Source organism: Ctenopharyngodon idella, chromosome 20, assembly GCF_019924925.1.
Source record: "Ctenopharyngodon idella isolate HZGC_01 chromosome 20, HZGC01, whole genome shotgun sequence".
Lineage (NCBI taxonomy): Eukaryota > Metazoa > Chordata > Actinopteri > Cypriniformes > Xenocyprididae > Ctenopharyngodon > Ctenopharyngodon idella.
The window spans coordinates 33234725-33259825 of NC_067239.1; the positions used below are offsets into that span (position 1 = coordinate 33234725).

The following is a 25101-nucleotide window of genomic DNA, read 5'->3' on the forward strand; positions in this document are numbered from 1 at the left end:
TGATGTAAGTGTACGCTGATTGGTCGAACAAACGTGAAACACCAACATAAGCCATTTTTAAAAAGCTGTGTACATAGCCTATATATTTACTCCACGAACTAACTCTACAAACACGGAAAACAGTGATAGATGGACCTCTGAACCTTACGCTGAGGAGAAAATCCAGCCCGACTTTTAGTGGAGCAAAGCGAAACGTGAATACGTATTTCTGCTCAGCTAGCGACATTGAGCATCAACCACACAGCAAAAGCTAATACTTTTTTATATACTGTATACTTTCTTTGTATTAGACAGGACTGTTAAAAAGATTGTAAACTAACAGATCGTAAACTAACAGATCGTAATTGTCAAAATAAAAGTCACAACAACAAGCGCAGTTTACGTCACTTCAGAGTTCCTACTGGCGGTGCGAATGCAACCAGGAAAACGGCCTTATAGGAACATTAGTTCTCAGGGAACCATCCTTGTGGCTAGTTCCTAAAACAACATGGTGTGAAAGCCCCAATTATTATTACACTCATATGTTTACTTTTTTTTATTTAAAGAAGAAACCAAACTAATGTATAGTTGACATTTGAGGCTTAATGCTACAGAAAACCAATAACAAAAACAGAGTGTTTTCAGCTTGTTTGTTGTTTTTACATAAAAATATGGCATGTAGTTGCTTCAAACAATGGTTATAAATGTAATTGTGATAATCGTAATTAATAATCGCAGTTACAATTTCAAGGGAATAATCCACAATTATGATTTTTGTCATAATCATGCAGCCCTAAGTTATAGAGTCGGTTCAATTTGCCAAAAAGTGAGGAGAAACAGTGCAGTCGGATCTGACTGTCTTAAAAGACACTTAATAATTCATAATTCAGGGATCGACAATAAGGACTGGGCAGCATGAAAGACGGTCGGGACACTTAACTTATTTATCACTGGCCCGAATGGGCGTCATCATGAAAGTTAAATCACTTGCACGTGTTTTAAAGGGTTAGTTCACCCAAAAATGAAAATTCTGTCATTAATTACTCACCCTCATGTCATTCCACACCCGTAAGACCTTCATTCATCTTCAGAACACAAATTAAGATATTTTTGATGAAATCCGAGAGGTATATGACTCTAAAGGTACTAAAGACATCGTTAAAAAAGTCGACGTGACTGCAGTGGTTCAAACTTAACGTTATGAAGCGACGAGAATACTTTTTGTGCGCAAAAACAATACAAGAATAACGACTTTATTCAACAATATCTTCTCTTCTGCGTCATTCTCGTATGCTGTTTACGTTCAGAGCTTCCAGGTTCTACGTCAGAACACCGACTCATTATTGGCCGGCTCCTGCGTTGGTATCACACGCGTGCGTCGTGCTGATCACACGAACAGCTTTGGCCAATAATGAGTCGGCGTTCAGACGTGGAAACCTGGAAGCTCTGAATGTAAACAGCATACGAGAATGACACAGAACAGAAGATATTGTTGAATAAAGTCCGCGTAATCAAAGTCGGTGTAATCAAATGCTTGTTCACTGAAAAGTCCTTCAATCAGGTCAGACAAAGCTCGTGGAAATGGCAGCGTGATGCACGCTAGCGGTGAAAGAGAAAAACCGTGGCTCATCTTCTCGCAGGACCCCAAACAATCAATGAAAGCGGGCCAAGACTCGAGCCTTGCGTAACACCCTTTCTCCAGTTTTTGTTTAGTTTATAACATTAAGGTTGAACCACTGCAGTCACGTCGACTGTTTTAACGATGTCTTTAGTACCTTTCTGGACCTTGAAAGTGTTGATTATATTGCTGTTTTTGGACGAGTCATAAACCTCTCGGATTTCATCAAAAATATCTTAATTTGTGTTCTGAAGATGAACGAAGGTCTTACAGGTGTGGAACGACATGAGGGTGAGTAATTAATGACAGAAATTTCATTTTTGGGTGAACTAACCCTTTAAGTCTTGCCAATTTAAACATTCCAGGGATTTTAAATAATTTAAGTGCAAGAAGAAGTGAAAGAAAACTCAATTCGGAACTTGCGCAATTCTGAACGTCCTGCAAATAACAGACTGCAGCTCTGCAATGCTTTCAAAGCATTGATGCATCACATGCAATTTGTGTTGGACAGGAATCTCCTGTTTGAAGCGGAAATGTCCAACCCGAGCAAACACACACACACACACACACACACACACACGGAGAGGTCGAGGACGCTGGCGGGAACCAATCTAAGATAAGAAGCGAGCGCGCAGCTGGATCAGCGTGTGTCTGCCTGAGCCGCTGTGCATATGAAATGTCATCTTGCTCTGGAGGAGAAGCAGTGAAATGGGTTCAGCAGTCCCAAGATGAGTGCATGCAGGAAAAAAAAATAATGCAAGAGAAGATGAGAGATCCTCAGACGGCCCTGGTGATGTCATTAAACAGAAAATAATCTGCTAATACATTTAAAAACCATAAGTAGCAAATGATGTTCACAAACTACTTGAAAAACCTGTTTGAGGTTAAATTGGGCTAGAACAGTCTGGCAATTTGTGGTTACTCAAACTCAAAAATCTCAATTTAACCCATCCGTATTAACAGGAAACTGTGGCTCTGACTAGATGTTTCCGTACGTTACACATTTGTACAATATAAGATTATCTGTAATGTTTATGGTCTTCTTGGACAGAAATCGTTCATTTCTAATTAATCTGTATGAGTTATTGTCTCATATTTATATTATGATACAGTTAAGCAATATCAACACGAGTAATGAGTGATTAGTTATCCCGAATAGCAAATAGGATATTGATTTTATACAACAGTTCAATAAATAAGAAGTTAATATTGTGCTATATTTTACACACAATAAAAATCAGAACTATTGTGTGTCTACGAGCAACACAGCGGTGTTTTGTTTCTGAATGAATCTGCATTTTGAGCGAATCAATTGGGTGAAACAATGATTCAATGACTCATTCATAAAGAAAGCCATTTACTTCATTCCTGAATGAATCAGCCATTTGAATGAATGAATGACTCAATGACTTAGTCATTTAGACATTTACCGCCACCTACTGGCAGTTTTAGTTTCTTATTTAGAGTATCATTTAATTTAAATTTAGTTTGCCCAAAAATTATAATTCTGTTTAGTTTCAAACCTGTATGACTTACTTTCTTTTGTGGAACATAAAAGAAGATATTTTGAAGAATTCTGGTAACCAAACTGTTTTGATCTGTAAATATATCTAAATACCACTTCAGATGCAACTTATGACAAATAAAATCATGGCTGTTGAAGCCTAAAAGTGTGTAAAAGTGCGCAAATTCTGTTGAAACAAATAAATATTTTTTTTTCTAAAGCTACTGTCTATTTGATGCTTTTCTCATTTAACACAATAATGACTTTAAATGATCTTTTGAGGGTTATTTCTCAGCCAAATTTGATGTGCGATTAATTTGTGATTAAACACATCATGTAATTAATAAGATTTTAATCACTTGACAGCACTAATTACAATACATATAAGCCCCTATTACTATACTGCACTATATTGTATTAAAAACCAAGGATTACCATGCATCATCTCGCTCAGAGCGTCAGAATAAAAGCTTGGAAATAAAGCTTCATGTATTTAAATCCATACACAGTCAGTGTCATTTCTCTGAATAAGTTGTAAAGCATGTATATTATTTCCTGATGTCTTTTTGTTGACTAAAATCCACTTCAAACTCTTGGAGATCTTGGAAACCATTAAAAAGTCACAGGTCAGCTCAAATTATATGGCTTTTTACCAGCATGACAGTTTGCACATGAATTAAGTGTTATTTGTATATATTGTTGAGCTAATTATTCATTTAACCAACATTAAGGTGTTATATTTATACATGCAGGTAATGAAAACATTTAAATGTTTTCAATCAACTTAAAAATTTGTTTATGCTGCAAATTATTAAGTTCCTCTAACTCAATGTAGTTTGTTAGTTAAACATAATTTCATTCAAAGTTGTCATAACTCAAAATAATTGATGTAAACTGTTGCGTTATTGAGTAACACATTATTTTTTAGAGTGTAGTGCTTAGTATAAGTATATATTAAAGACAAAAGACGGTCTGTGCTGACACAAGTTCAATCTGGCCCATACTGTACGGTATGCCATTTGGGACACAACCCACAGTTCTGAGCTAGAAAGAGAGGAAGTAGTGGTGAGGTAATAAAGAGGAAGTGGTTCTTACAGCGTATGGGCGGTTTGGGCATCATGGTGGAGATGTCCTGGGACCAGTGTAGAGGAACTGAACCTCTGACCTGAACACAGGAGGAGAAACTGCCCGCTGTGAGCGACATGACGGAGGCGTCGTGGATAATCTGCTCCGTCTCGACCTCGTTCGCCACATCGCCCTAAAAACACACACATGCAGTCCATCACAGTACAGTAGCAGTACGGCTAAAAACTCACTGTTTTCATACTATTGCCGCCTGTCCATTAAAAAGTTAGAGTGCTTCTTAACACTGTAATGCCTGACTCATTGTCTGAAATGGAACAGTTTATGGAATCTTTAGACAAAATATATATTATATATAAAATTATCTAAAAATAAAAAGCTTGTATAAGAGCTTTTAAAGCTCATATAGTGAGAATACGGAGGAAAAAACTGCTCAAACTGAGAAAAAAATATGCAATTTGGTGCAGATGCTGATATTTATATGGATAAAAAGATGACATTCTGAAGCTTGTAATGTAAATCAATGAGATGTTTATAACTGATACTGACATAAAATGCATATAAATATCAATATCTGCCAATAATATGTCTTAGTAAGATGATTTTTGCATGCTATACAGAAGGGAAATACACATATTGTATGTTATCCACTTGGTTTAAAGGGGTGGTTCACTTTTTTTTTTCTAGGCTTGATTGTATTTATGGGGCGCAGTTTAACATGTCTTAATGCTTCGTTAAAAAAAAAAAAAAAAAAAAAAAACGGTGTATTTTTCATATATTTTACCTTTATTCTACATTATTATGTTTCCATTGTCATTTGAACGGCCGGTTTGACTTCCTGATTCTATGATACCACTCCCTCCGAAATAGCAATGGGCTCAGATTGGTTAGCTGACCCAGTGTATTGTGATTCGCTGAAGCGTCCGGAGACGCCACGCCCCTTACCATTAGTTGTTACATGTGCTTCTGTGGGAATGTAAATAATGGCGTCTATATTGCCCTATCAAATTGAGTCCGAATCAGACCCAGATAGCAGTAATGAAGAGGGTCAAGCAGAACCTCTGCAAGCACGGCTTTTAAAGGACGTTTCTGAATGGTAAGTATTTCCGTTTCTATGTGTGTCAAAGTGTTCAGATGCTGTCACTTGTAATGTCACTGCTGTTTATGTTAGCTTTCAATATACGGTTTTATCCTGATTAAAGCTTTACTGTAACTGAGTAGTAGCATTTTTGTAAAGGGATTGTTTAATTTATAGCATGAACAACTGTTTGTCTATGAACATAGAAGTTTGTTGGCGTTTGTTGGAGAAATATGCAATAGAATTTAGCTAACTGGCTAGTGAAGCAAAAACGCGTTGGTCTTTGTTTACGTCCTTGATGCAACCAAAAAAATATCAACATAATTTAAAAGACATGTACAAACAATAAAACGTACTTACAGTTTGGGGCCCATAAACAGCAGCTTCTGCTTTTAAAGTGGGAACTGCTTCATCTTTCAGTAATAGCCTTTGTGCAAATCCAGCATTGAACTGATTATTATAATTGGATCTATTATCTATTGACGCGTCGCACCGCGCGCGTCCAGTTTAGACAACTCTTCCATAATGCCGCGTGACATGGCCTCGCCCACTATGTTGAGTGTTCCCATGGGCGGGGTTTATGTTAATTGCAGGGTTTATGATGTCACCAAACCAGGAAGAAGCTTGTTGTAGTCCAAACCGGTTGTTTTTGTAGGCATTAAACTGCCATAACTTTAAAAGACAATATCTCTGTTTGCATTGAACTTTCAGCGCTGTAACTTTGCATATACTGTTTATGCTCAAGCAGCAACATTACACACTAACTAAAGTTAAAAAAAGTGAAATCGCAATGAACCACCCTTTTAATACTTTAAAGGTGCAGTATGTAGGATTTCTGTCCACTAGAGGTTGCTAGAGGCCTATTCAAAACAAAGGCGTAGCTTGATGACGCCAAGTTTGAGTGTGGAATCTTGGGACATGTGGTCTTCACCTCAACGGATGGTGCAAAAGAATCGGGATAGGACTTGGGAAGAAATCATGTTCATGGATGTGATTATTAACGTTACTGTAGTCTGAAGCAGAGCAGGACCGAGTGTTGTGGGAGCTGAACGAGGACGCTGGAGCGATTGCACAACACACGCCTCACGAGCAGCGGGACTTTTATTATGACACAGTTGCCGGCGCTGCTTCCGTTTTTCCGGTCATGAGTATGAGGTAACACAGCTCTGTTTATCATATTAAATACATTTGAGTGTGTTGAAAATATATAACGTTACTCTGTGCGTTCGCTCGGCGGCTGCTGTGAGACACTGTTACACACTGCAGTAAGATAGATCGATTTTAGAATATCATATTAAATGCTGGATGGCTTGTGTTGATAAATGGCATGCAATTAATTTTAAAACGTATTGCATGATGGAGAAAATTCTGTATTACTGTTACTAAAAATAAAGCTGCATCTGATTATGCTATGTTAGCTACTTCACAAAATAGTGTTTTTCTCTGAGGCATGGTAAAGCATGGTACTCGCAAAATATCAAGAAAATTAGATTTAAGCAATAAGACTAAACGTGTTGAGCTATATAACAATATTTAGTGTTCTGTCTATAAATATATCAAAACAGTTGTTCCCTTTTCTATTAAAATGTGTAACATATTAAAGCGTCTTTGGTGTTTCCATGGTTTCTACAAAATAAACCGGAAACCGAGGGTAACGCGGGTATGACGCAATTGACAGGTGACTCCTCACACGTCCCGGAGCCTTGGTTAAAATTGCAATTTTCTCACAATTTACAAATAGTTGCAAACATTTGGGATATTGTAAGTACTCAAGTGAACAAAATGGCCTAGTGGTTTTTGGATATTTTACTGCAAAATTCTTACATATTGCACCTTTAATTGAGATTTATTAATTAAAAATTTTTTATGTATTTAAATTATATTTAAACAAGCATACGGTCCCCTTAAATAGCTACTTATGAGCTTGACTGTAGTTTCAGACTGTAGTGAAATTTGTCAGTCTACACTTTTAAAGCACCTTCACCATCATAAAGCATCACAGCAGTAAAAGCTTTGTGAAGCTTTAATTGCCGACAGCTTTAGAGCAAACGAACATTACATAATCCCACCTGAACACACAGAGATAAATACAGAAGAGCAGCAGCAGCAGAACCAGAGCTTGTGTTGGACGAGTAACGCTCGCACGTGACAAACATACTAAAGAAGAGCACATGGCAACAGCGTACCTCGCAGTTGGCTCCTCGCTTGAGGAAACGTGTCCCTGCGAAGCGACTGGAACGCCGGGCGATCAGCGTGACGTACACCGGCCGACCGTAGATCAACAACTCTGAAACAGAGAGTTTAAGGAAGCACAACACAAAATACATCCACAAATCATCTGATATAAACATGCAGCATATCTGAAGTTTAGTTTATAAAGGGGTTTAATCAAGCACACTACTCGTCAAAAGTTTCGGGTCGGTAAGATTTATTAATGTTTCTGAAAGAAGTCTCTTCTGCTCAAAAGCTGCATTTATTTGATCAAAAATACAGTAAAAATTGTGTAATATTTTTACAATGTAAATCAGCTGTTTTCTATGTGAATATATAGTAAAGTGTAATTTATTCCTGTGATCAAAGCTGAATTTTCAGCATCATTACTCCAGTCTTCAGTGTCACATGATCCTTCAGAAATCATTCTAATATGATGATTTGCTGCTCAAGAAACATTTATGATTATTATATTATGTCATATTTTTGTGATACATTTTATTTTTCAGGATTCTTTGATGAATAGAAAGTTCAAAAGAACAGCATTTATTTGAAATATAATCTTTTGTAACATTATAAATTTTTAGTATTAGTTTTATTCAGCAAGGATGCAATAAATAGATCAAGTATTCATTTATTTCTTTCAAGAAACCTTCCTGACCCCAAACTTCTGTATATCATCTCCATATTACTCATATATCAAGTGTTTGTGTGGTTCACAGTTCGTTCATATCTTGCTCCTATAAACTCATTTGGCTATTAAATCATTCAGAGCGCAATGGCAGCGTCTTCATCTGTTTCCCATAATGCCGCTGACATCTATGAACTCGTTCACCGCTCGTTCAGGCTCCTCACAGGGGAGGTAGGAGAAACGATTACGAAGACAGAAGCAATCAACAGCGCGAGACTTTCTCCGGATGATTATTTCTCTCTTTGTGTTTCTTTAGCTTGTTTTGTAGCTGTTTTCACCCTCCTGAACTTTCTGAGAAAAACAGGTCATATCAAGATGATTTCTGGAACAGGTGAAATAGGTGAACTAGCAGGTCAAAACCAGATCCACCAGCAGGTAGTTGAGCCGATAAACCCTCTAACTCAACAAGAAGACACGTGATACCATCAGAAGTTAGTTTTACCTGCATTTTGCAGCAGGGAATAAAATAAAAAATTAAATTAAATTAAAATACAAAAAAATAAATTAAATTACATTACATTAAGAAGCAGGTTTTAGCTGCACTTTGCAGCAGGGAATAAAATAAAATAATGTATTTTGAAGAAGAGTATAAAATAAAAAATAAATAATTTAAAAACAAAAAACAAAAACCAATTTAATAATTAAATTGCATTAAAAAGTAGAAGCTGTATTCAGCAGGGGGAAAATAAAATAATGAAAATAAATAAATAAATAAATATGTTTTAATTGTATTTTGCAGAAAGGTATACAATAAAATAAAAAATAAATAAATTACATTAAAAGTAGGTTTTATCTGAATTTAATGGTATGTGTTAACTGCATTTTGCAGCAGAGAATAAAATAAATAAAACTTTTGAAGTGGAGTATAAAATAAAAATAAAAAAAATTAATTAAAACAATTAAAAAAAATTAAAAAAAAAATTTAATAATTAAGTTACATTAAAAAGTAGAAGCTGTATTCAGCAGGGGAAAAAAATAAATTAAATTAAATAAGTCTGTTTTAATTGTATTTTGCAGAAGGGTATATAATAAAAAAAAATAAAATAAAACAAAATAAAGGTTTTATCTGTATTTTATGGTATGTTTTGACTGTATTTTGCAGAAGGGTATAAAACAAAAAAATAAAATAAAATAAAATAAATTAAAATACAAAAAAAATAAATTAAATTACATTACATTAAGAAGCAGGTTTTAGCTGCATTTTGCAGCAGGGAATAAAATAAAATAAATGTATTTTGAAGAAGAGTATAAAATAAAAAATAAATAAAATTAATTAAAACAATTTAAAAACAAAAAACTATTTAATAATTAAATTGCATTAAAAAGTAGAAGCTGTATTCAGCAGGGGAAAAATAAAATAAAATACAATGAAAATAAATAAATAAATAAATAAATAAATATGTGTTAACTGCATTTTGCAGCAGAGAATAAAATAAATAAATAAATGTAACTGTTTTGAAGAGGAGTATAAAATAAAAAAAAAATTAATTAAAACAATTAAAAAAAACTAATAATTAAGTTACATTAAAAAGTAGAAGCTATATTCAGCAGGGGAAAAATTAAATTAAATTAAATTAGTCTGTTTTAACTGTATTTTGCAGAAGGGTATATAATACAAAAATAAAATAAAATAAAATAAAACAAAATAAAGGTTTTATCTGTATTTAGTGGTATGTTTTAACTGTATTTTGCAGAAGGGTATAAAATAAAAAATAGAGTAAATAAAAAATTGCAATTGGAAAAAAATTGAAAAAATACATTAAAAAGTAAGTTTTAGCAGTATTTTGCATCATGGTATGTGGAAAGAAACTGCAACACTAGATTGCTCCCATGATAAATCAACAATGCTGATTAAACTGTGCGCACCTGCTGCCATTACGTTTAGTTTATGGATGCGGTTTCTATTTTGTTATCTCATACACACACATGCATGTGCATCAATGTGAAACGGGCACAGACTTTGTTTTGTCTGCCTGTGAGGTTAGAGACGTTCATCTGTATGAACCAGGATCATGAACATCCGTACGCGCTATAGACCACAGCCAGATGGACACGGTCACAGATCACCTCATGCGATGCCATTATAGAATAAAACACTTTCATTTTATTGTCTACATATCCCAACACTTTTACTGCATATTTTTTAAATAAAGCTAAATGTTAAAGACCAGAGACTAACACAAACTCTAGAATAATTTTTTGGGGGGAATTTTAGAATAAAATACTAAAAACATTTAGCTCACTTCTGGAGTTAAATACACACACACACACACACACACACACACTCAATTTATAAGAGGATACTGGATTGGCCGCAGAATCCGTGAATGATGTACAACAGCCAATCAGGATGCACGATGTCCTTGACTTTCTCCAGCAGACGGACGTTCCACACATACTTAGCGTAGGGTTCGTTACTGAAGCCGTAAACAACTGAAACAAACACCTCAATTAACAATTCACACACAATACAAGACAAACAAAACAAAGTTTGACTATTAAAACAGAATAAATAACTGGAGTCCTTTCCTTAAGACAAGAAAAGAAACAAAAAAAGGCCTAAACAAGCCAGAATTGAGACCTTCAAGACTTAAAAATGAGTAAAATAAAATAAAATAAATTAACTGTATTTTGCAGAAGGGTATAAAAAATTTAAAAAAAAAAAAAAAAAAAAAAAATGAATTTATATATATATAAACCAATACATAACATATTATATATATTTATATATGTGTGTGTGTGTGTAATATATTAAATAAAATATGAAATAAACAAATAAAATATAAAACACAAATATATAAAAAATAAAATATTAAAAAATACAAAATTGAATATAAAATTACCATAAAATAATCAAATATATAATTTAACAAAATTATATAAAATAAAAAAATACAATAAAATATTTTATTATTTTTTAATTTATTATATTATTATATTTTATAGAATTGTATGTTAAATTATATATATTTTAATATTTTATGGTTAATTTTACATTCAATTTTGTATTTTATTTCATATTTTATTTTATATATTATATTTTATTTTATTATATAGATATATACACACACACATATATATATATATATATATATATATTTTTTTTTTTTTTATTATTTTTTTTTTTTTATATATTATATTTTATTATATATATATATATATAAAATATGAAATAAAATATAAAAATAAAATATGAAATAAAATACAAAATTGAATATAAAATTAACCATAAAATATTAAAATATATATAATTTAACATAAAATTCTATAAAATAAAAAAAACAATAACATAAAAAAAATTATACAATTAAAATTTGAAAAATAAATATATAAAATAAAATAAAATAAATAAAAAAGGAATGCAATAAAATAAAAAAAGAAAATGCAATAAAATAAGTAAAACCCAAGAGTGCTCTCCAAACACACCTTGAGTGGGCAGTCCCTCCTCCTCGAAGATGTCAAAGCTGTCCTGTCTGCCGCTGGTGTTGAGCTCCTCGGTCTCTCCGAGGTCACATGGCATCTGCAGCAGCGTCATGTTATACTGCAGCGAGTGGCTCAGGTCGTAGCTGTAACTAAAGGCCAGAGGGTCAAAGGGTCACATGCACTCAGGCTAAAAATAATCACTTCTCATTATTGTTGAGCAGCAGGACGCAGCATGCATTGTTGCTAGGTGACAGCATGTTGCTTAGAGATGAAGTGCACCGAATGAACTTCAGAGAGACGCACAAGTTCATCAGCGTTCACATGCAATTATTTCCAAGCGGGACACAACCAAACAAAACGTCTGAAGTACTTTGCTAAAACTTTGCTAATTTGTTACATTGTTTCCCATTGAATGAGATCTTGTATATTTGCAGTGAGTGTGTAATGAATGTAATCTTGTTGTTCACACGTGGTTTGGAACGATTGTTGAGTGTCAAACACACTGTCACAGTGAATTATAACATATAACACTCTTGAGTTCAGCAGGTCAAACGGCATTAATGAACATGTGACAGTCGGACCAATAAAAGGATTAATGCAAGTACATGACGGAAATGAGATGAGAAGCTGATCTCAGATTGAGGGAATTTGGTTAAACAATACATTTAATGCCCTCATTAATAATCATATATACAGCCACATTCAAAACCAGGGTTAATTAATTAATTAGTTAGTTAGTTAGTTCAGATCAATAAAGACTTGAATATGCCAGACTTAAGACTTTCAAGACCTGAAAATAAAAATAATAAAATAAAAATAAATAAAATAAATAAAAATAATATATAAAATGTAAAATAATAAAATAAAGATAAATAAAATAAAATGATAAAACCATTTTAAAATAAATAAATAAAAATAATATATAAAATGTAAAATAATAAAATAAAAATAAATAAAATGCAAAACAATAAAATATGAAAAAGAAATAAAATACGGAATTGAATAAATTTAAATATAAAACAAAATAATAAAATAATAAAATATAAAATAAATTCTGCAATAAAATAAAATGCAAAATAAAATCTAATTAAATCTAAAAGTAAATGCAAAATAAAATATTATAACTTAATATATTATATAAAATATAAATATAAAATAAAATACAAAAAAATAAAAAGCAATAATATATAAAATAATAAAATAAAGATCAAATAAATAAAAAATACATATAAAATAATAAAACAAAAATAAATAAAATAAAGTGATAAAAAAATAAAAAATAATATATAAAATGTAAAATAATAAAATAAAAATAAATAAAATGCAAAACAAAATATGAAAAAGAAATAAAATACGGAATTGAATAAATTTAAATATAAAATACAAAATAATAAAATAATAAAATATAAAATAAATTCTGAAATAAAATGCAAAATAAAATCTAATTAAATCTAAAAGTAAATGCAAAATAAAATATATAATATAAAATAAAATACAAAATAAAAATAAAAAGCATGTGTACAATAAAATATAACATTTTAAATATATAAAATCATTTTATTAAAATAATTTATAATGTAATAAAAGTATGTTTTACTGTCCAGAAATGGATGAATGAAGGTCACATTAAAGTCTGAAATTGACTTTATTGACTTTAAAATGAAAATTTAAACTTTGATCATTTGAAAATTTTACCTTAAAAAAAAAACATGCTTGAAAACTTGAAAATAATTATACCTTACATCTATTCAATGTGTGAGGAAAACATTTTATCACTTCTGTATTTTATAACTTTGGTTGAAAATGGCATAAAACTAAAAAAATCCACAAACACACTTTACAAGCAAAACATATGAAAAACAACAGATCCAGCACGGGTCAAGTTCTTACAAACTGTAACTGTTTGTAACATTTATCTCACACTAGATCTATTGCTTTATCAATTTTTTTTTTGTCAAATGTTTTGCTTGTAAAGTGTGTTTGTGCAATTTTCTTTACAACAAATGAGATTTGCTTTGATATTTTCAGACATTTTAAGAGCTCAAACAGGTTTCAGGGCTGCTGATAGAGTTATTTCAGCTGCTTCTTTTCTAAAATCAAAGTAACAACAGACCGTTTTAAGAAGAAAATGCTGTGGCCAGATCAGAGAAAAGAAGCAAGGGGAAAGAAGGACAAGTAAGGCCACATGAGAGCCGTATCTGAGGAGCTCACGAAATTATATTTCCATTACAATGACCTGAGAAGTTATGCGAGGCCACGGCATTATGAGTATGAGACGCGTTCAAAACAACAAGACGCTTCAGTTCAACACTCACCTGAAGTAGAAGTTACTGGACAGATCCACATTCTGGAATATTCTCACATATCTGTGGAAAAACATGGTAATGTTAATAAACATAAATGTTTCTTGAGCAGCAAATCATCATATCAGAATGATTTCTGAAGGATCATGTGACACTGAAGACTGGAGTAATGATGCTGAAAATTCAGCTTTGATCACTGAATATAAATTACACTTTACTATATATTCACATAGAAAACAGTTATTTTAAATTGTAAAAATATTTCACAATTTTTACTGTATTTTTGATAAAAAAAAGCAAAAGGTGGGCAGAAGAGACTTCTTTCAAAAACATTAAAAATTGTAATTATTCCAAACATTTGACCGGCCATGTAGGTTGAATGCTTAGACTGACATTACAATCCTAAAGTATCAGATGCCACTGAATAATTACCATCTACATGGTAGAATACCACAGTACTGCCAAGGTACCGGTGTTAAAAACCAAAGAAAAAAAGAAAAAGCAGACCGGAAGGAAAAGAGCCCATTAAAGCGCCAGACTTAAATTGGATACTAAGACGCAAACGGCGTCTCACGTTACCCGAGTCAACAGTTACAGGCTGTACTACTGAAAGTACTCTGTGTTATTGTAAATCTCTAACACACATCATGAGTGACGAATAGCACGCTTCCATTGTCATCACACACACACACGGTAGAAATAAGAGACGTGTGAATTGCATCCTGAGATCAGAGTGACCGACCGCAGCAGGACAGACACAGCGTGTGAGGAAAACCAGAAGTGAGAAACAGACAAACAGTCTGGAACAACATACTAGCATACTTACTATCACTACTACTACAGCACGCATACTGAAAACAGTAATTTATGTAAGTTTTGTGTATGCAAAGAGCATCAAATGACCTACTACTAGGGCTGCCCTCGACTAAAGATTTTTCTGGTCGTTCATTTTAAGCGCTAGTCGACTATTAACAAATGCACGTTTATTAATAAACCATATAAATCATAATAATGAGCCTTTAATGACTGCATCGTCACGAAAGTTTAAGCCTTGGCAATTTTAATATTCAAGCGCAGAAAGACGTGAAAGGGAACTCGTTATTTTTCTATGCGCACACATACGAAGCGCGCGCCCAGAAATCTGCATCTTATACAGCGCACGAATACTGAATTCAACTCTCTTTCACGTCTTCTCACGCTTGAAAATGACTGCATTGGCGAGTTTCCTCGTAAACATAGTCAATTATGTCTTAAGTGAGCAAACAGTTGTGTATCAGTGTATTGGATCCGTGCATTCGCTCTTAAAAGTGACAGCAGCCTAATAAACCTGCTTCCGTATGTGAACCGCTGATTCGACACACTGATTCATAACACGCCGAAGCTTCATGAAGCAGTGTTTTGAAATCGGCCATCACTATATAAGTCGTTATTTTGTTTTTTTTGGCGCACCAAAAATATTCTCGTTGCTTTATAATATTAATATTGAACCACTGTACTCACATGAACTGATTTAAATATGTTTTTAGTACATTAATGGATCTTGAGAGAGGAAATGTCATTGCTGGCTATGGAGGCCTCACTGAGCCATCGGATTTCAACAAAAAAATTTCTTAATTTGTGTTCTGAAGATTAACGAAGGTCTTACGGGTGTGGAACGACATGAGGGTGAGTAATTAATGACATTATTTTCATTTTTGGGTGAACTAACCCTTTAATGTTATGAAGCGACGAGAATAGTTTTTGTGCGACAAAAAACCCCCAAAATAACGACTTTTCAACAATATCTAATGATGGGCGATTTTAAAACATTTCTTAATGAAGCTTTACGAATCTTTTGTTTCGAATCAGTAGTTCGGATCGCGTATCAAACTGCTAAAGTCACGTGAACTATTGAAATTTCGAAACACTTATGACGTAACAAAGCCTCGTTTACTGAAATTATGTGACTTTGGTGATCCAAACCACTGATTTGAAACAAAAGATTTGTAAAGCTTTGAAGCAGTGTTTTGAAATCGGCCATCACTAGATATTGTTGAAAAGTCGTTGTTTTGTTAAGTATTCTCGTCGCATTCCCTTTCTGGGCATCTGAAAGTGTTAATTATCTTGCTGTCAATGCAGGCCTCACTGAGCCATCGGATTTCATCAAAAATATCTTAATTTGTGTTCTGAAGATGAACAAAGGTCTTGCGGGTGTGGAACGACATGAGAGTGAGTAATTAATGACAAGTTTCATTTTTGGGTGAACTAACACTTTAAGGTTCATCTGAACAAAAGACAAAGAAAATTCACTCAATGAATAACTTCTGTAACTTTAATAAGGATTAATCTGTTTGATTACTTTATTAAATTTCTGTACCTGAAACTTCTTGGTTATGGTTGGTTGTCATAACTGCCTGTTTCATGGCTGGTAAAAAATATTTATGGCCGGTAAATTTTCTTAAGTCACTGGCCATGTTGCAAAAAGTTAGTTTTAGGCCCTGATTTTACTTGCTAAACCATAAATCAGACGACAGAAGGACTGTAGTAGATTGTGTGTGACAGGTTTATCTGCAAAGTTTTCATCATGTTAATCATTTTAGAGGCCTTAGAAATGTGCGTATCAAGCATGATACAGTAGGCTTTAATATAATCAGCATACACACTCTCAAGTACAGCATCATGTGACCAAATATGTATAATCTTATTGGTCATTCTCAATACATCTAATGCTCAGATTTTATTGTTATTATCAAATACGTCTCAGTATAAGGTGACTCACCGGGCCTCATCAGGGTGTGTGACTCTCACAGAGTCATTGGGAATGTAGATCATATTCGTGTCTTCAATCTTATAAATCGAGTGGCCACCGATGTCAGCCATTTTACGACGTTTCGTGATCAACACGATATAGTAACCCTCCAGAAACCGCACAAAACCTGAAAGACATGAGAGATGAGAGTAAATAACAGCGAAAATTAGGTCTCGTTAGTTAACTGCATTAGTTTTCTTCGTTTGTTTGTTTAATTTTGTTTTACTTAGCGCCATGCCAGCTACCATGACAACATTCATGACAAATAACAAGACAAAACATAAAATAATATTAAAAAATAAAATAATAAAAATGTTAATAAAATTAAATTAAAATAAAACAATAAAATAAAAATAAAATATTAATAATAAAAAAAACAATGAACAATACTTCTCATTTAAAAAATATTTTTATATATTTGAACTGCACTTAAAATTCAATTAATGTGATTAATATTTGTCAGTCATACATAAATGAAACGAGTGCCCTCAAAAAAAATCATGGCATAGTTTATTATCATCAATATATGTGTATGTATTCAAATTGCTTACAATCAACATAAATCTTAAATCTAGGCCTAAATATTTTTGTACAGCATCTATTAATCTTTTAACATTTATGCATTTTATTTTGATTAGCTATCATGAAAACATTTGTTTTTTTATATAAAACATAAAATGCTGTAAAAATATTTTCTCACTGTTAGATCATGTTAGCTAATGCATCACCTAATGAGATCTTATTGTAAAGTGTTGCCATTTTTATTTTTCAGATCAAAGCTTGTTTATGTAAGCTGCTTCAAATACAAAACAGCTCTCTTATGGACTTTTCTTATTGCTGTTACATAAAATTAATTATGAATATGAATTAGTCAAAAAATACATACACATTGTGTTGTACGAAAAGAAGATGAAATAATATTCATTAAAGTGTCTCAAAGCTCATGTGACCGTCAAGAGTCTCTTCTGAGATCAATCGCAATTATATGAACACACGGCACACAAATAAAGACTTGCCATATTATGCCTTTTTTAGTCTTGATGTTGTTTTTGGGCTCTACTAGAGCAGGTTTTCCTGCTTGAATGTTTATTATTTTCCTCATATTCTCCATTGTTGCAGCTCCTCTCTTCCCAGTCTGTCAGTAACGCTCTGGGGTGCGTTTCCCAAAAGCATCGTTAGCCAACTATGGTCGTAAGTCCCATTGAACTCTATTGGTAACGACAGAACTTTGGGAAACGCACCCCTGTTTAGTTCCTGTCTCTATGAAGCCCCTCCTTCTGAAAAGCACAATGTGCTCTGATTGGTCGGCTGGAGCAGTGTGTTGTGATTGGTGTTTGTGAAATGTCCCGCCCCTTACCATAACTGCCAGTTTCAACACACTACTAACTAACTCAACCAGGCCCCGCCCCTTTATTCTGCGTATGAATTATTTAAATGGAGTTCAGAAACAGTGACACTGATATAGAGAAGAACTGGAACTCTGCAGAGCTTTTTCATGCTCAAACAGCAACATTACACACTAAATAAAGATGTAAAAAAAAAAAGCATAAGTGTACAGTAAACAATTTAAGGCGAACACATCACTCTAATGATGAGACGTGAGGGTGTAATCAAACGCCGTGTTTGTGACTGTTGTTTCTCATCACACAATCACATCTATCGGGTGTGTCATAAATGACACACATCAATGTTCTGATCTGCCGTTGTTTGTGCACTATATTCTCACTTCTTATTATTGCCATGACGCCCCACTCCCTCAGCAGTGATTAGAGGCGAATTGAGGTTGCATAAGACCCAGTTTCAATGACTAACCCGACTAAAACTGAGATTTCACCAGATGGGTGTCAGAAGAAGTAGGTCATGACCTGGAGATCATCACCCAGTTTCTCACAGCGTCGACCGCGTTCATGTGATTCTGACCTGCGGGTTCAGCGTGACACCAGTCGGTCTGTCCGCGAGCGGCTTCACCTGCTTATGAGTGTGTGCAGACAAAACCACAAGCCAGCTAAACCTGTCCTTATTGTTGTCTAAAATTATTCCAAATCACTTGCTAACTGAAATAAAGCTGAAATAATATAAACAGTAAATAAACGGTAAAGTATGAAACTAGCAACGCCAACGTAATGGGTTCGATTCCCAGGGAATGCATGAAGTGCCAAATGCATGAATGTAAAATGAATAAATCAAAGTAAAAAATAAATAGGCCTATTAGATGAAACTTGATGAACTTTTGGCAGAAAAAAAAATTAAACAAAAATTAGAAACGTTGCCTTGGCAACTAATAAAAAGAAGTTGAAATGCTAAAATTACTAAACTGAAATAAATATAAAGCTAAATAGAAATATAAAAAAAACTAATTAATAAGAATAACAAAAGCATATAACAAAATTACTAAACTTACTCAAATAAAACTGAAAAAAAACAAAAAAAAAACAAAACAAATTATAGCTAAATAGATGACAAAAGCACACAATAAAATGACTGAAATTACTAAAACTGAAATAAACACCGATATTAAGAAACAACTATAGGCCGATTTTGATACCGATATTAATAAACAACTATTGGCCGATTCCGATACCGATGTTAACAAACAACTACTGGCCGATTTCAATAATGATATTAACAAACAACTATTGGCCGACTGTGATACCAATATTAACAAACAACTACTGGCTGATTCCTATAATGATATTAACAAACAACTACTGGCCGATTCCGATACCGATATTAACAAACAACTACTGGCCGATTCCGATACCGATATTAACAAACAACTACTGGCCGACTGTGATACTAAAATATATATATATATATATATATATATATATATATATATATATATATATATATATATATATATATTATTTCAAAGGCAAAGGCAAATAACAAAATTACTAAAACTAATTTAATATTTCTAATTAGCTTTAATTTATATTTAAAAAAATAAAACATAAAAATGACAAGCACATAAAATTACTAACACTAAAACTGAAATAAATATGAAGCTAAATAGAAATATTTTAAAAAAATAAAATAAATAACAAAAGCACATAACAAAAATCACTAAACCTAAAACTGAAATAAATATAAACTAAAGCTATAGAAATATAAAAAAAAGTCCGAAAGCACATAAAATTACTAAAACTAAAATAAATATAAATTAAAGCCAATTAGCAATATTAAAAACAAAACCTAATAAACGTGACAAAAGCGCACAACAAAATTACTAAAACGCAAATTTAACATACTAATAAATACTTTAATAATACTAATAGTTTAGAAATAATACTAAAACAACACTGACCAGGAAACACAAGTTGGTGATAAATCATCCAGAAGGTAAAAAATAAATTCATTTCATGTCAGAGTTTCTGTTGTCTCACTTTAATAATGCACCAACTAAGCAGTTGAGCTCATTTCAAAGGAATTAAAATGAACAAAATGATGACTCAAGACAGAATCGGTGAAAAGGACGTTGTTTTGTTGTGGCCTTCCAGCTGAAAAAGTTTGCCAGGTGAAAAACAGGCATCAAAGGCACGAGAGTGGGCAGAGCTCTCATTCACATGTGGTGTTTCTATAGCAACAGGGTGCCAGCGTGCGAAGCATCTCAGGTAAACAGCGTGGGCATCCGGCACTTCTGAAGTGTTTGCCTGACCTTTAGACAACACGTGCCTGCACGATTGCTCTTAAAATCGCACAATTACAACGGCGGCTAATTGCATTAGCGCACAACTAATTGGCAAGACAGAGGATGAATAAACACAGGAAATAAAACTTCAAGCAAACAAGGAAAAAAGGCTTGAGGATGTCTTTACCCACAATGCCGTAGGCAGATACGGCTCTGGAAAGACCGGAGGATCCCTTCTGCCCGATCTTAGTGCGATTGCCCAGATCCAGGCGGCCCAGCAGCTCCCGAACTTCCTGTTGACTGTAGACATGCTGCCACACACATACAATCACAGTTTAAACATCCAGACACATAATAAAGAATATTTGCACTGAACAAAACTATAAACTCATAAAAACAGTGAATTCCTCTTGATCAATTCACATCAGGGATAAAACGAAAGCATGTTTTTTTTTGTCCATAGATGAAATTAACATTAACTAGAGAGCAAACAAGTTAAATGTTTTATTCCTAAAAGGTTTAAAATGTTATTTCCACCACAGAGCAAATACTGATTTAGTGAATAGTCAATAGTGATATTTGAAATAAATTACAATGTAAATATTAGATGAGAAAATTGAGAGTAATAGAAATGTTGTAGGGATGCACAGATTGGATATTCTTGGCCGATACCGATATTAACAAACAACTACTGGCCGATTCTGATACCGATATTAACAAACAACTATTGGCCGATTCCGAAACTGATATTAACAAACAACTACTGGCCGATTCCTATACCGATATTAACAAACAACTACTGGCTGATTCTGACACCAATATTAACAAACAACTACTACCCGCTTCCGATGCCGATATTAACAAACATCTATTGGCAGATTCCGATACCGATATTAACAAACAACTACTGGCAGATGCCGATACCAATATTAACAAACATCTACTGGCCGATTCCGATACCGATATTAACAAACATCTACTGGCTGATTCCAATATTAACAAACAACTACTGGCAGATTCCGATACCGATATTAACAAACAACTACTGGCAGATGCTGATACCAATATTAACAAACACCTACTGGCCGATTCCGATACCGATATTAACAAACATCTACTGGCTGATTCCAATATTAACAAACAACTACTGGCAGATTCCGATACCGATATTAACAAACAACTACTGGCAGATTCCGATACCGATATTAACAAACAACTACTGGAATATTCCAATACCAATATTAACAAACAACTACTGGAAGATTCCGATACCAATATTAACAAACATCTACTGGCCGATTCCGATACCGATATTAACAAACAACTACTGGCAGATGCTGATACCAATATTAACAAACATCTACTGGCCGATTCCGATACTGATATTAACAAACAACTACTGGCAGATTCCGATACCAATATTAACAAACAACTACTAGCAGATTTCGATACTGATATTAACAAACAACTACTGGCCAATTCCGATACCGATATTAACAAACAACTACTCGCAGATTCCGATACCGATATTAACAAACAACTACTGGAATATTCCAATACCAATATTAACAAACAACTACTAGCAGATTCCGATACTGATATTAACAAACAACTACTGGCCAATTCCGATACCGATATTAACAAACAACTACTGGCAGATTCCGATACCAATATTAACAAACAACTACTGGCCAATTCCGATACTGATATTAACAAACAACTACTGGAAGATTCCGATACCAATATTAACAAACAACTATTGGCCGATTCCGATACCGATATTAACAAACAACTATTGGACGATTCCGACACCAATATTAACAAACAACTATTGGCTGATTCCGATAACGATATTAACAAACAATTATTGGCTGATTCCAATATTAACAAACTACTACTACTCTCTTATGGCAAATAATTTCTATTGAACATGGATTGGATCCATTTAACATTCAACAGGCCAACGTGAATATACAAATACAACAGAACAAAGATGCATATAAAAAAACTGCTTTTCAGGTGCAAAAATAATCAAATGTAAAATATTTTTCATTGCATAAATTAAATATACATTAATCATTATTAAAGTTACAAAAGTTGTTTAGTCAAGAGTAGTGAGCGATTTTTTTCTTTAGTTGTTTGATTAACATTAAAATGCAGACACCGGCGCAGCAGGAATATTAGGCTGCTGTCACTTTAAGAGCTGCGTGGATCCAATATACTGGTACACAAGTGTTTTATTTATCACCTGTTTATGCTCATTTAAGACATAAGGTGGGTTTGTGTGTGATATCGTGAGAAGGACAAAACTATCAGAGCAGCTCACCTTATCATCAATAATGACCAGATCTCGTGGTTCAGTGCGATCGATCTTCAGGACGCGATGTTTAGTTTGAGCGTTATTACTCCCCACAAGAAAATACCTCTGAAAAAAAGAAAAATTATCAATGAACTGTTTTTGACAAGCAACAAACTGAAATCAAACTCCTATTTTTAAATCAAATGATTGGGTGAAATTCTTGGAAATGTGTCTCACATTACATCCTGAAATTGAAAGAAAAAAAATTATATGTTAAAGAGTTACTGAGTGAATACAAAGAAAAACAGTTCAGTTTGAGCCTGTTTGCTCTTTATTTGGACAGATTTGTAGGTAAGACACATTAAAGCCTCCCAGTAAAAATGACACATAGTGAGAACACTGAGGATAAAGACAGACAGTCTTAACGTGTTCTCACATTAGTGCAGCGCTGACCGTTATTATAGTCTATGAATGTGCAGCTGCGATCATAAATAGTCCAGTCTGTCCTGTTCTGTGCTTTAATGGTGAAAAGATGGGTAAAATACAGCATAATATTAAAGAAACCCAATAGATTCACACTGTACTGCACTGACTGAGAGATTATTTGAGAACATTGGTAATTTGAACACTGTACAACAGGACTGTTAAATGAACTGCAAAAAAAGTTAATTTATAAATAAAAATAAATAAATGTTGATTAAAAATGGAAGAAAACCCAAATAGTGTCTAATTAAAGCATCTACATTAACACTACAAGGCATGGTATGGCAGCTATTAATATTTTCTTTCCTATAATGATTAGACATACTTTTAAATGTACAACTATACAATGAGAAATCTTTTATTAAAATAGCTCTTTCTGAGCAGAATCGCAAGACACTGAAAGGCCTCAGTTTGATGACAGCTAAACACTGCCATCTAGTAGCACAGAGTGACATTTCACAATAATAACATTTATTAAAGAGCACCTATTCTACTTTTTTGTCCATGTTCATCTTTCTTTAGTGTGTAATGTTGCTGTCTGAGCATGTAAAAGCTTATTATTATTCTCTATATCAGTGACAGTGTTTGGTTATGGTAAGGGGCGGGACATTTCCCAAACACGCTCAAAGCGCTGCACCAATCACTACACACTGCTCCAGCCGACCAATCAGAGCACATTGTGCTTTTCAGAAGGTATTGACATATTCATATTCAAATGTGCATGAGATTCTGATTCACATTATATGTTGTTCCCTGTATTTAAAGGGTTAGTTCACCCAAAAATGAAAATAATTACTCACCCTCATGCCGTTTCACACCTGTAAGACCTTCGTTAATCTTCAGAACACAAATTAAGATATTTTTGTTGAAATCCGATGGCTCAGTGAGGCCTGCATAGCCAGCAATGACATTTCCTCTCTCAAGATCCATTAATGTACTAAAAACATATTTAAATCAGTTCATGTGAGTACAGTGGTTCAATATTAATATTATAAAGCGACGAGAATATTTTTCGTGTGCAAAAAAAACAAAATAACGACTTATATAGTGATGGCCGATTTCAAAACACTGCTTCATGAAGCTTCGGAGCGTTATGAATCAGCGTGTTGAATCAGCGGTTCGGAGCGCCAAAGTCACGTGATTTCAGCAGTTTGGCGGTTTGACACGCGATCCGAATCATGATTCAACACGCTGATCGCTGATTCATAACGCTCCGAAGCTTCAGGAAGCAGTGTTTTGAAATCGGCCATCACTATATAAGTCGTTATTTTGGCGCACCAAAAATATTCTGGTTTATAATATTAATATTGAACCACTGTACTCACATGAACTGATTTAAATATGTTTTTAGTACATTAATGGATCTTGAGAGAGGAAATGTCATTGCTGGCTATGCAGGCCTCACTGAGCCATCAGATTTCATCAAAAATATCTTAATTTGTGGTCTGAAGATTAACAAAGGTCTTACGGGTGTGGAACGGCATGAGGGTGAGTAATTAATGACATTATTTTCATTTTTAGGTGAACTAATCCTTTAAAAGTCCAGACCTTTTTCAAAGCAATCCATTTATCCTTCAATAATAATAAATGAAATGTGACTCACAGCTCTGGTCTCGTAAAGCACCAGTTTCTGAACTCCTCCAATCACAGTGGCTGTCAGGGGCATGATGATGATGCTTCAGTCCAACCAGTGACACTTCAGACAGTAAACAGCAGATGAGACACAGACAGAAGTGACTCACAGATCAGAGGACTTCCAGTGTCGTAACGCTTTATATTCTTAAACTCCTCTATTATGGCTACAGATCATAAATTCAAGTTCATTCCCCCTGCAGAATCTGCAAAATATCAATTTTTAAAAAAATAAAATAAAATAAGAGAAACCAGGAATCATGTTTTTATTTAGTAATGACCTGAATGAGCAATTCCACATCTTACTTTTTCCATTTAGCCTGCTATTTGGAAGCTACATGATATATTTACATGTTTTCCAGAAGAAAAAATAAGAAA

The 25101-nt window shown here is 33.5% G+C and overlaps 1 protein-coding gene across 2 annotated transcripts in view; it reads right to left on the bottom strand.

The window, feature by feature from the left end:
* LOC127502406 (polyphosphoinositide phosphatase-like) overlaps positions 1-25101 on the bottom strand; it is a 71443-nt gene that overhangs the window by 45757 nt on the left and 585 nt on the right. The window contains exons 2-10 of one of the 2 annotated variants that reach the window (XM_051875328.1): positions 24695-24787; positions 22636-22734; positions 20497-20620; positions 16649-16805; positions 13903-13953; positions 11591-11736; positions 10469-10597; positions 7449-7549; positions 4197-4359 (exon numbers count right to left, since the gene is read on the bottom strand). In XM_051875328.1, coding sequence (XP_051731288.1) covers positions 4197-4359; positions 7449-7549; positions 10469-10597; positions 11591-11736; positions 13903-13953; positions 16649-16805; positions 20497-20620; positions 22636-22734; positions 24695-24757 — 1033 coding nt within the window. In that variant the 5' untranslated portion in view covers positions 24758-24787. Of the gene's footprint in view, positions 1-4196; positions 4360-7448; positions 7550-10468; positions 10598-11590; positions 11737-13902; positions 13954-16648; positions 16806-20496; positions 20621-22635; positions 22735-24694; positions 24930-25101 lie in introns of both variants that reach the window. The other variant, XM_051875329.1, reaches the window with a different exon arrangement.